Here is an 11,683-nt window from a genome sequence, read left to right on the forward strand (position 1 = left end):
TTTGTCCGGGCGATATCTCAGCCATCCTTAGAGCTAGGAAGCTGAAATTTCGGCACAGTAGTGAGCAAGTCCTTTCTCAAAAACCGTATTTTTTGTTTTTTGAATAATCAATAAATTGAGGAGTTATTTAATTATTAGCGATTAATTAAGTACTTATTTAATTAAGCAAATTTCCTTTCTCTTCTGACCATTAACTCAGGCACCTTTTGAGTTAGGAAGCTGATATTTGGACATGCCAATGACCAGGTGATTTGGCTGCAAAGGATATTTTTGATTTATTAATTAATCAATTAATCGATTAATTATTTAATTATTTGATTAATGACCAAAAAATTTTTTTTTTTTAAGTTACAGATTCTGATGAAATAGTGGTAGTTTATGTGTTCTCTGACCAAATTGATTAATAATTTAATTTTTTTATGATTATTATTTATTTATTTTCATTATTAATCATTTATATATTTTCTTTCTCATTTGGCCAATATCTCAGGCACCTTTTGAGCTGGGAAGCTAATATTTGGACATGAGTGACCAAGTGATGTGGCTATCAAGGATATTTTTGATTTATTGATTAATCATTTCATCTATTAATTATTTATTGATTAATCGATTAATTATTTATTGAGTAATCAATTAATTATTTAATTTTTTACAAATGACTTATTTAATTAAATTTCTAAAAGATACATCTTCGGATGAAGCACTAGTGGTTTAGTTATGCGATTAGCCAATTGATTATGAAAATATTTTGTGATAATCTTTTATTGATTTTAATTATACAATTAATCAATCAATTAGTGTACACCTCTCCCTCCCAATGCAGCCTCAATGAGCTGCACTGCGGTATTGCCAGGCGCCGGAGGCGCCCCGGCAATGCCGCGCTGCAGCATATTTAATTATTTGGCATGGGGCGGTGTACTTTGAATGTATCTGTACTTGTTTGTTTGTTTGTTTGTTGTACACCGCTCCTTTCCTATGCCATCTCCAGGCATTGCAAATCGTCATTGCCGGGCACCAAAGGGGGCTCGGCAGTGACGCACGCTGAAAGAGAGTACTCAGTTTTCACTCTGGTTTCTTGTTTGTTTTCTTGGTTGTCCGGGCGATATCTCAGCCATCCTTTGAGCTAGGAAGCTGAAATTTCGGCACAGTAGTGAGCAAGTCCTTTGTCAAATACGGTATTTTTTGTTTTTTGAATAATCAATTAATTGAGGAGTTATTTAATTATTAGCGTTTAATTAAGTACTTATTTAATTAATTAAATTTCATTTCTCTTCTGACCATTATTAACTCAGGCACCTTTTGAGTTAGGAAGCTGATATTTGGACATGCCAATGACCAGGTGATTTGGCTGCAAAGGATATTTTTGATTTATTAATTAATCAATTAATCGATTAATTATTTAATTATTCGATTAATGACAAAAAATTTTTTTTTTTTAAAGTTACAGATTCTGATGAAATAGTGGTAGTTTATGTGTTCTCTGACCAAATTGATTAATAATTTAATTTTTTTATGATTATTATTTATTTATTTTCATTATTAATCATTTATTTATTTTCTTTCTCATTTGGCCAATATCTCAGGCACCTTTTGAGCTGGGAAGCTAATATTTGGACATGAGTGACCAAGTGATGTGGCTATCAAGGATATTTTTGATTTATTGATTAATCATTTCATCTATTAAGTATTTATTGATTAATCGATTAATTATTTATTGAGTAATCAATTAATTATTTAATTTTTTATAAATGACTTCTTTAATTAAATTTCTAAAAGATACATCTTCGGATGAAGCACTACTGGTTTAGTTATGCGATTAGCCAATTGATTATGAAAATATTTTGTGATAATCTTTTATTGATTTTAATTATACAATTAATCAATCAATTAGTGTACACCTCTCCCTCCCAATGGAGCCTCAATGAGCTGTACTGCGGTATTGCCGGGCGCCAGAGGCGCCCCGGCAATGCCGCGCTGCAGCATATTTAATTATTTGGCATGGGGCGGTGTACTTTGAATGTATGTGTACTTGTTGTACACCGCACCTTTCCTATGCCATCTCCAGGCATTGCAAATCGTCATTGCTGGGCACCGAAGGGGGCTCGGCAGTGACGCACGCTGAAAGAGAGTACTCAGTTTTCACTCTGGTTGTTTTCTTGTTGTACACCGCTCCTTTCCTATGCCACCTCCAGGCATTGCAAATCGTCATTGCCGGGCACCGAAGGGGGCTCGGCAGTGACGCACGCTGAAAGAGAGTACTCAGTTTTCACTCTGGTTTCTTGTTTGTTTTCTTGTTTTCTTGGTTGTCCGGACGATATCTCAGCCATCCTTTGAGCTAGGAAGCTGAAATTTCGGCACAGTAGTGAGCAAGTCCTTTGTCAAATACGGTATTTTTTGTTTTTTGAATAATCAATTAATTGAGGAGTTATTTAATTATTAGCGTTTAATTAAGTACTTATTTAATTAATTAAATTTCATTTATCTTCTGACCATTATTAACTCAGGCACCTTTTGAGTTAGGAAGCTGATATTTGGACATGCCAATGACCAGGTGATTTGGCTGCAAAGGATATTTTTGATTTATTAATTAATCAATTAATCGATTAATTATTTAATTATTCGATTAATGACAAAAAAAAATATTTTTTTTAAGTTACAGATTCTGATGAAATAGTGGTAGTTTATGTGTTCTCTGACCAAATTGATTAATAATTTAATTTTTTTATGATTATTATTTATTTATTTTCATTATTAATCATTTATTTATTTTCTTTCTCATTTGGCCAATATCTCAGGCACCTTTTGAGCTGGGAAGCTAATATTTGGACATGAGTGACCAAGTGATGTGGCTATCAAGGATATTTTTGATTTATTGATTAATCATTTCATCTATTAAGTATTTATTGATTAATCGATTAATTATTTATTGAGTAATCAATTAATTATTTAATTTTTTATAAATGACTTATTTAATTAAATTTCTAAAAGATACATCTTCGGATGAAGCACTACTGGTTTAGTTATGCGATTAGCCAATTGATTATGAAAATATTTTGTGATAATCTTTTATTGATTTTAATTATACAATTAATCAATCAATTAGTGTACACCTCTCCCTCCCAATGCAGCCTCAATGAGCTGCACTGCGGTATTGCCGGGCGCCGGAGGCGCCCCGGCAATGCCGCGCTGCAGCATATTTAATTATTTGGCATGGGGCGGTGTACTTTGAATGTATGTGTACTTGTTTACTTTCTTTCTTGGTTGTCCGGACGATATCTCAGCCATCCTTTGAGCTAGGAAGCTGAAATTTCGGCACAGTAGTGAGCAAGTCCTTTGTCAAATACGGTATTTTTTGTTTTTTGAATAATCAATTAATTGAGGAGTTATTTAATTATTAGCGTTTAATTAAGTACTTATTTAATTAATTAAATTTCATTTATCTTCTGACCATTATTAACTCAGGCACCTTTTGAGTTAGGAAGCTGATATTTGGACATGCCAATGACCAGGTGATTTGGCTGCAAAGGATATTTTTGATTTATTAATTAATCAATTAATCGATTAATTATTTAATTATTCGATTAATGACAAAAAAATTTTTTTTTTTTAAGTTACAGATTCTGATGAAATAGTGGTAGTTTATGTGTTCTCTGACCAAATTGATTAATAATTTAATTTTTTTATGATTATTATTTATTTATTTTCATTATTAATCATTTATTTATTTTCTTTCTCATTTGGCCAATATCTCAGGCACCTTTTGAGCTGGGAAGCTAATATTTGGACATGAGTGACCAAGTGATGTGGCTATCAAGGATATTTTTGATTTATTGATTAATCATTTCATCTATTAAGTATTTATTGATTAATCGATTAATTATTTATTGAGTAATCAATTAATTATTTAATTTTTTATAAATGACTTATTTAATTAAATTTCTAAAAGATACATCTTCGGATGAAGCACTACTGGTTTAGTTATGCGATTAGCCAATTGATTATGAAAATATTTTGTGATAATCTTTTATTGATTTTAATTATACAATTAATCAATCAATTAGTGTACACCTCTCCCTCCCAATGCAGCCTCAATGAGCTGCACTGCGGTATTGCCGGGCGCCGGAGGCGCCCCGGCAATGCCGCGCTGCAGCATATTTAATTATTTGGCATGGGGCGGTGTACTTTGAATGTATGTGTACTTGTTTTCTTTCTTGTTTGTTTTCTTGTTTGTTTGTCCGGACGATATCTCAGCCATCCTTTGAGGTAGGAAGCTGAAATTTCGGCACAGTAGTGAGCAAGTCCTTTCTCAAAAACGGTATTTTTTGTTTTTTGAATAATCAATAAATTGAGGAGTTATTTAATTATTAGCGATTAATTAAGTACTTATTTAATTAAGCAAATTTCCTTTCTCTTCTGACCATTATTAACTCAGGCACCTTTTGAGTTAGGAAGCTGATATTTGGACATGCCAATGACCAGGTGATTTGGCTGCAAAGGATATTTTTGATTTATTAATTAATCAATTAATCGATTAATTATTTAATTATTCGATTAATGACAAAAAATTTTTTTTTTTTAAAGTTACAGATTCTGATGAAATAGTGGTAGTTTATGTGTTCTCTGACCAAATTGATTAATAATTTAATTTTTTTATGATTATTATTTATTTATTTTCATTATTAATCATTTATATATTTTCTTTCTCATTTGGCCAATATCTCAGGCACCTTTTGAGCTGGGAAGCTAATATTTGGACATGAGTGACCAAGTGATGTGGCTATCAAGGATATTTTTGATTTATTGATTAATCATTTCATCTATTAATTATTTATTGATTAATCGATTAATTATTTATTGAGTAATCAATTAATTATTTAATTTTTTACAAATGACTTATTTAATTAAATTTCTAAAAGATACATCTTCGGATGAAGCACTAGTGGTTTAGTTATGCGATTAGCCAATTGATTATGAAAATATTTTGTGATAATCTTTTATTGATTTTAATTATACAATTAATCAATCAATTAGTGTACACCTCTCCCTCCCAATGCAGCCTCAATGAGCTGCACTGCGGTATTGCCGGGCGCCGGAGGCGCCCCGGCAATGCCGCGCTGCAGCATATTTAATTATTTGGCATGGGGCGGTGTACTTTGAATGTATTTGTACTTGTTAGTTATCTAGTTCCGTTAGGTCATGTCCGACTTCTGGTGACATTTATGATCAGATATCTCCAAACATTCATATCCTGCACTGCTTCCCGAAGCTCATTCATATCCTGTAGATAGTGGGGCAGATAGGCAAACCAATTGTGCATTTTATGACGAAAGCATGAAAGTTTCAGCATATAATCTACATACCCCAAGGTTTTATTTCAGACGTGGAGGCAATTTGTATCTGACCTCTGGTGACCTTGAGAGGTCATTGACCTCAGCATCACATTTTTCCAGTTTTTGCCCCATCATACATTGTAAGTGGAAATACCAGAACATTCATCGGCCTCCTCTTGGTTTGTTTTGTCACATCTTTGTCTTTCCCAATTCTTGCCAATCCTGACATCACTGCCCCCCCCCCCCCCAATGCTAACAGTCTACTATTAATTTATCCTCCACATTCTCCACTCACTTCGATCTTCGAATTCAGGAAGATTAAGCTTTCCACTATTTCCAGTGATTGTCTTCCTATCTCAACACACAAATCTCAATTGACTAGATTCATTGTTTGTTTTTAAGGTTTAAATAAAGACCAACTTTTTCACTTCTCTTCTTCATTGCTTGCAGCAGTTTCATCCAATCCGCTTTAGTTTCTGCCAACAGAGAAGTATCATCAGCAGACCTTTTGTGATTGTTGATGATATTGTCATTGTTGATCCGTTGTCATTGTTGATACATTTTCCTCCAACTCCAACGCCTATGCCATCCTAGTTTGATTTCTTCATGATACACTTGCTATACCGATTGAACAAGTAAGGGGAGAGAATGCCGGACAATTATCCCGGATATGTTGAAGAACATTCAGAGAAACCTGCTTTTCCATTTACAAAAACGCTTTGAAATTGGTGGGACACATTTCGAACAGCTGATGTAGCCAACCTTACAAAGAAAGGTTTTGCCGATGATGTGCGACTTTGTGGACACCCTGTATATAATAAAGCAGGAATGTCTGTTTGTCCTTCCACGAACTACTCCCTCAGTTTTGGGGCTAGCCCCACCAAACTTTCTGTGGAACCTTTAGATGTCCCAGCAGTTGTCCTGAGGTGGGTGGGAGGTTTCATCGATTTCGCAATACAATTATGATTTTTGGTTTCCAACCGTGCGAAGCTGCTCGCATGTAAACACATTCACAGGTGTGCAGCTTTTGGGGTCCCGGCACTGCACATGTCCTAAAGTGGGTGGGAATTTTCATAAATGTTCTCGAAACGTTTTTTTTTTTTAAGCTATTCGGCTCCACCCGTGCATGGCACATGTACCTCTGCTAGTAATCTATTAAACAGAGATACACCTTCCTTTGATATTCCTTTGCTTTTTCCATGATCCACCTCAAATTTGCGATTTTATCTCCTGTACCTTTTCCTCTTCTGAAACCTGCTTGCTCAGCAAACATTTCTCAATGAAGTCTTCTATTATGTGTAGAATGATCTTCAGTAACATCTTGCTAGCATGTGAAATCACGGCAAAGGTTCGATTATTTGAACATTCCTTTGTATCCCCTTTCTTTGGGAATGATATGTAGACTCATTGCTTCCACCTTTTGGGCCTTACAATCCTGCTCCAGATATGTCTACAGATAGCTGTTAAAGTTTCCATTGCCCAATTAGATTAAAGAGTTGTATTGGAATTTCATCAGCACCTGGTTTTAAGTTTGCAAGCCCTTTCAGGGCTCCACATACCTCACATGCAATCACTATTGATTCTTGCTCATATTCTCTTTCTTCCAGGGTTGCCATCATATTGCTATCTTGTTTGTATAGAGTTTCAATATAATCCTTACATCTTTCTTTCACCTGTGTTTCTTCCATCAGATCGTTTCCTGTTCTATCTACTCTTAAGGACCCAAATCCTTGACCTAAACTTTCCTGTAATTTCTGACCTTTTAAAAAAGACATATTGCTTTTCCCAATCCGTTGTCACCGTTTGTCTCTATGCAGGCCTCGGAAATGTTTGTCTTTCCCAATTTATCGTTGGTAGTCGCCATTTAACCATTCAATGTCCTCTCTACATGCACCTTTGGTTTTCATATCTTCTTCTATCAGCAATATGTATTGCCTCTTCTGTCAGCCATTAACCTTGTACTTTCTCCTTGCTTTTGGCCTCTTATTTTACAACGTCTTCAACCTCATGCCACAATTCATCTGGTATCTTATCTAGTCTCGCCTTGAAGGGGATGTGAGACTATTGCAATGCCCGTCTGTGTCTGTATCCATATATTTTCTATTTAAAAAATGGTTCTCTCCAACCAGTTGTCCAATCGATGCGAAAAACTTTACATAGGAGGGACTTCCCCATGGGGAATATTTTAATGCTAACTCAGACATCATCGGTCACATGGTATGGCAGCCATATTGGATTAAAGAAAAAAATCTGGATCTCATATTCTCCGAAACTGCTCAACAACAAAAAAATTAAAACAGCATATGTCATCAACTCCCCATGGGGTATGTAGGGTGCTAACAATGATGTCACTGGAGAAGTGGTATTCCAGTCATAATTGGTTGAATTGAAATTCTTATCCAAAAAGTCTGAAACTTCATATAGATATGATCTACGATCCGATGTGGTGAAGAATTGAATTTATGACATCATAACCCATGCCAATAAACTGTGACATAATAGGGTGCATGGATATGTGTATATGGCCATGATAGTAGCGTGTTCAGTTCATGATGGTACTTTTGTTCAAAATTAATGTGCGAGGCAAGACTATGCGCTCTATGAGAGCCGTTCTAGTTTAGATGTTTTCAGGGTCAGATCTGGTCTGAGTTTTTGATTTTTATCACTTTTCTCAATTTGACTTATAGTTTTGTCATGAGGATCGAGTTCATGATCTGTGCCACAGTCTGCACTTGGTATAGTTTTGGCACACATTGCACTGCACTTCTCCATGTTCCGCTGATTAGAATGATAGTCAATATGATTTCTACGTTACCCATCATGTGACGTCAATGTGTACAGTCTATGCTTGCGTTGTTTGAACCATGTGTTTGCAATTACAAGATCATTATCCACACAGAACTCGAGTATTCACTCATTTTGGGTACCACGTTTGTGCTTTCCTGCAATCCATGGTGCTGCTGCTTCTTCAATTTTTACATTCTAGTCTCCCATAATGATTAAAATATCGCATTTAGGCACCTGTTCTACCAGTTCCTGCAACTTTCCATAAACTCCTCAACATTTTCTCCGTCTGCTACAGAACTTGGAGCAGATATCTAAATGAGGGTGGTATTCATCGGATGCCCTATCAACCTCACAAATATTAAGCTATCACCGACTGGATCGTATTCAATTACTGACCCTGCAGTTTTATTAAAAATCACTGCCACTCCATTTCTTTTACAGGTTTCCTGACCAGAAAAGAACACTTTGGAATCGCCAGATTGAAACTGCCCTGAACCAGCCCATCGAAGTTCACTTATCCCCAACATTTCCAGTTCTCATCCTCTCCACCTCTTTATTGCCCCCCGTCGCACCGCGGAGCGAAAGGGGGACTATGGTTTTCCCCTCCGTCAGTGTGTCCGTCCGTGCGGGCGTGCGTACGTGCGTGCGTGCGTAAGCGAAGGACCGCATTCGAATTTGGTGTGTGGGTGCAACCCACGTCAAAATCCAAGATGGCCGCCTCCATGTATGTCTGAACCTTGTGAGCGAAATATCATATCATAGCATGTTTTCTGCGTCTTCCACTTTGTCAACTCACATCACTTCCCCGACGGGGGACCTCGGCGTAACGCTTGTTATATCTAACTTTCCTTGATTCGTTGACTTTGCATTCCATGTTGCAATGTTGTGAAGTACGAGAAGGTCAGAGTTCAACTTTCATTTCTGGTGACCATAGCAACTGGATTTCATTGCTCGTTGGATCCAATCCCATTGTAACGGCCAGGTTCTTTCAAACACGAGGGGCTCATCATCCAGCACCATAGCCCTATATTTCTTGGATTTCTGATCACGATTGTTTTCTTGGCATGCACAGAAGTGGTTTGCCATTGCCTTCTTCCGGGTAGTGTCAAAAATAGACGAGTGATCCTAGCCATTGTTCTCAAAAAGAGAATACTCTGCCTTGCATCAAGCCCAGCCATTACTGGCAATATGTGCCAGCTTCAAGCATCGCCCTCCACCAACAGCTCTCGTGGCTTCACGCAACCCTGATCGGGAGGCTAAAATGGAGGTAATACACCTTACCCAAGGTTAGCCCACGGGTTACAAATGCAAAGGCAGCTTCTTTCAGAAGTATTGCTGATTTTACCCCATTAAACCCTGAACCGCAAGGCAGCGGCAGATTTGTATTCAGTGTTTCCTTCTGCTAGACGTGCTGCCTACCAAGGCTAATGAGCCCCATCTGCCTAAAGCAACTGTTTTCAAGGCACCAGAGATTCGCTTTTCACTTCTACACGCGTTAATGGAAACAACCCCACCACGAGAAGGCGAGCCTGGACTGGCATATGCTGTTTGAGACGCAGAACCATTTAAGTATTTTATACACCGTAAGAGCTTATCCTCAATATCACTCCACAGCATAATAGTCCACGAGGGTCCTTTCCATATTGAAAAAGCAAAATTATGCCATTTTTGAGCCATTGTCCCCTTCTTCCCCACTCAGGGTATTGTCTCATCTATCCCATTCCCTCTAGTCCCAAACTCATTATCCTTTCTCCTCGAACTCTCCACGGGCACTTCTGTCGCTAATTTTAACAAACTAATCATCATAATCACATTCTCGGTCCGGTGGTTATATATATAAATATATATGTGCACCTCTATATCTCCGAAACCCCTCTATGGGGGAAAAAAAGAAAAAAGAAACGTGGCTCATTGTAATGAACTCCGCATGGGGAATAAGTGTTGTTAATGACAGCGTCATTGGTGCCTTAATTATGACGTCATAATTCGACAAGTACAATGCTTAGTTCGATCAGTTTGAAATTTCTTGAGCATGATCTACGCAATTAGATTGGAGAATGGGAATTTATGTCACTGGTCACGTGGTCTGGCAGCCATATTTGATTTAAAAAAAACAAATAAAAAAACAGAAGAGTTGTCTCGCACCAAGTTGACTGCGTGGGGTACGTATTATATGAATACCATCGAGTTCACTCATGACGGTGGACTTGATGCCTTCCCCTCGTTCACAAATCGTTGCTCATGACTGAATATGGAGTTTTGCACAGAATATAAAATAAAACGTTCTGACAGCTGGTCGCCGGACTAACCATGTGTGTAAAACCGCTGCGAGACAGTGTTGGCACCACAAATAGCATATGTTACTCACTCGGTCAACACGCCAATGGATGCATGGGAAGCAAGAAGCAAGTGGCTGGAAGCAGCTCTACAACTATGCATTCATATGCTGATATAGCGAGCAAAGCGACGTACGTACGTAGGCCACAACACCTTCCTGCAAGCACATCAGGTATTATTCACAGGAACTATACACAAGATGCCCTTTTGACTTAAACTTGAAGCGCATCACCCTCGCACCACGGTCCACCACCCCCGATGCCATTTCCTGCTGAGAGACATGCGCTGAGGAGAAAAAGAAGATAGAGCCTGAGGGAAGCGACAGCAAGACACGACGACGGCAAAAACTCACTTGGGGAGGACGAGGAAACGCGCGAACGAAGTTCAACGGCGCTCGCGGTCTATTTATGGAGCGCTGGTGTGGCGGGGGATGTGGGGGGCAATGGGGGTTGGAGGGAGGGGAAGGGGAGAGCTCACACTCCGATCACACCACTGCCTTATGGAGACTGGACCTGCTGAGGACTAACCCGAGCCTATATGTACTAGTCTATGCTTCAAAAATACCACACACAAAACCCAATACACCACACAACGCCTCAAAATAAATAAACATACACGACCATAAGGTCTCAATTGGGTGCTGGGGCAAGGACAGGACTGGGAGAGCAGCAAATATGTGGCACAAATCTTCAGTGGGTTTCCTGCTGCATTAAATACGTTGAAGATGGAAAATGAGGTGGAATAAAGTTTGTCAATGGTGGAATATCATGGTCTATCCTGTAAGAGGGTGTACTAACCTTGTGGGTATACATTGCCCCGTATATATGCAAACCCTTTACCAAAAGGATTTCAATTGATTTCATAGAGTTTGGGGGTCATTCCAGATAGTGTACACTGAGATGCCTTCGTCAACACACCAGGTGCATGGTACAGGTTGGAACCAAATGTGAACTTTGAAACAACGACTTATACAAGTTGTAATTTATCAGTGTCAGTTGCCAAGTACCTTTTTTAACAGTACCTTTGTCATCGAGAACATTAGAGCACTGTACCTATATAAAGTAAGTACTTGTACAAGAGGCCAACGATTAATGCCCTACACACTCACCAAAAAAGGATTGGGGTTACAAAAGAGAAATGTTTGGGAGACATTATGGGATGGGAAAATTTAATGGAGCACAAGGGGAAGGGCAGGGGGTGGGGGTGACATTTCATATTTGCATACGTAA

General features: G+C 38.0%; 1 protein-coding gene across 6 annotated transcripts in view; it reads right to left on the bottom strand.

Annotated features, from left to right (window-relative positions):
* The window catches only part of LOC137431529 (tropomodulin-1), a 55,512-nt gene extending 44,497 nt beyond the window's left edge, over window positions 1-11,015 (bottom strand). Inside the window, exons 1-2 of one of the 6 annotated variants that reach the window (XM_078782175.1) lie at window positions 10,807-10,978; window positions 10,486-10,611 (exon numbers count right to left, since the gene is read on the bottom strand). Coding sequence is in view for 1 of the 6 variants with exons in the window: in XM_068122937.2 (XP_067979038.2) it covers window positions 10,590-10,623 (34 nt within the window). In the remaining 5 variants the exon portion in view is untranslated. Of the gene's footprint in view, window positions 1-10,485; window positions 10,639-10,694 lie in introns of those variants that run through there. The other 5 variants (XM_078782177.1, XM_078782176.1, XM_068122939.2 and 2 more) reach the window with 5 other exon arrangements.
* Between the last annotated feature and the right edge of the window lie 668 nt (window positions 11,016-11,683).

Source organism: Myxine glutinosa, chromosome 7, assembly GCF_964187855.1.
Source record: "Myxine glutinosa chromosome 7, kmMyxGlut1.1, whole genome shotgun sequence".
In the NCBI taxonomy this organism is placed as follows: domain Eukaryota; kingdom Metazoa; phylum Chordata; class Myxini; order Myxiniformes; family Myxinidae; genus Myxine; species Myxine glutinosa.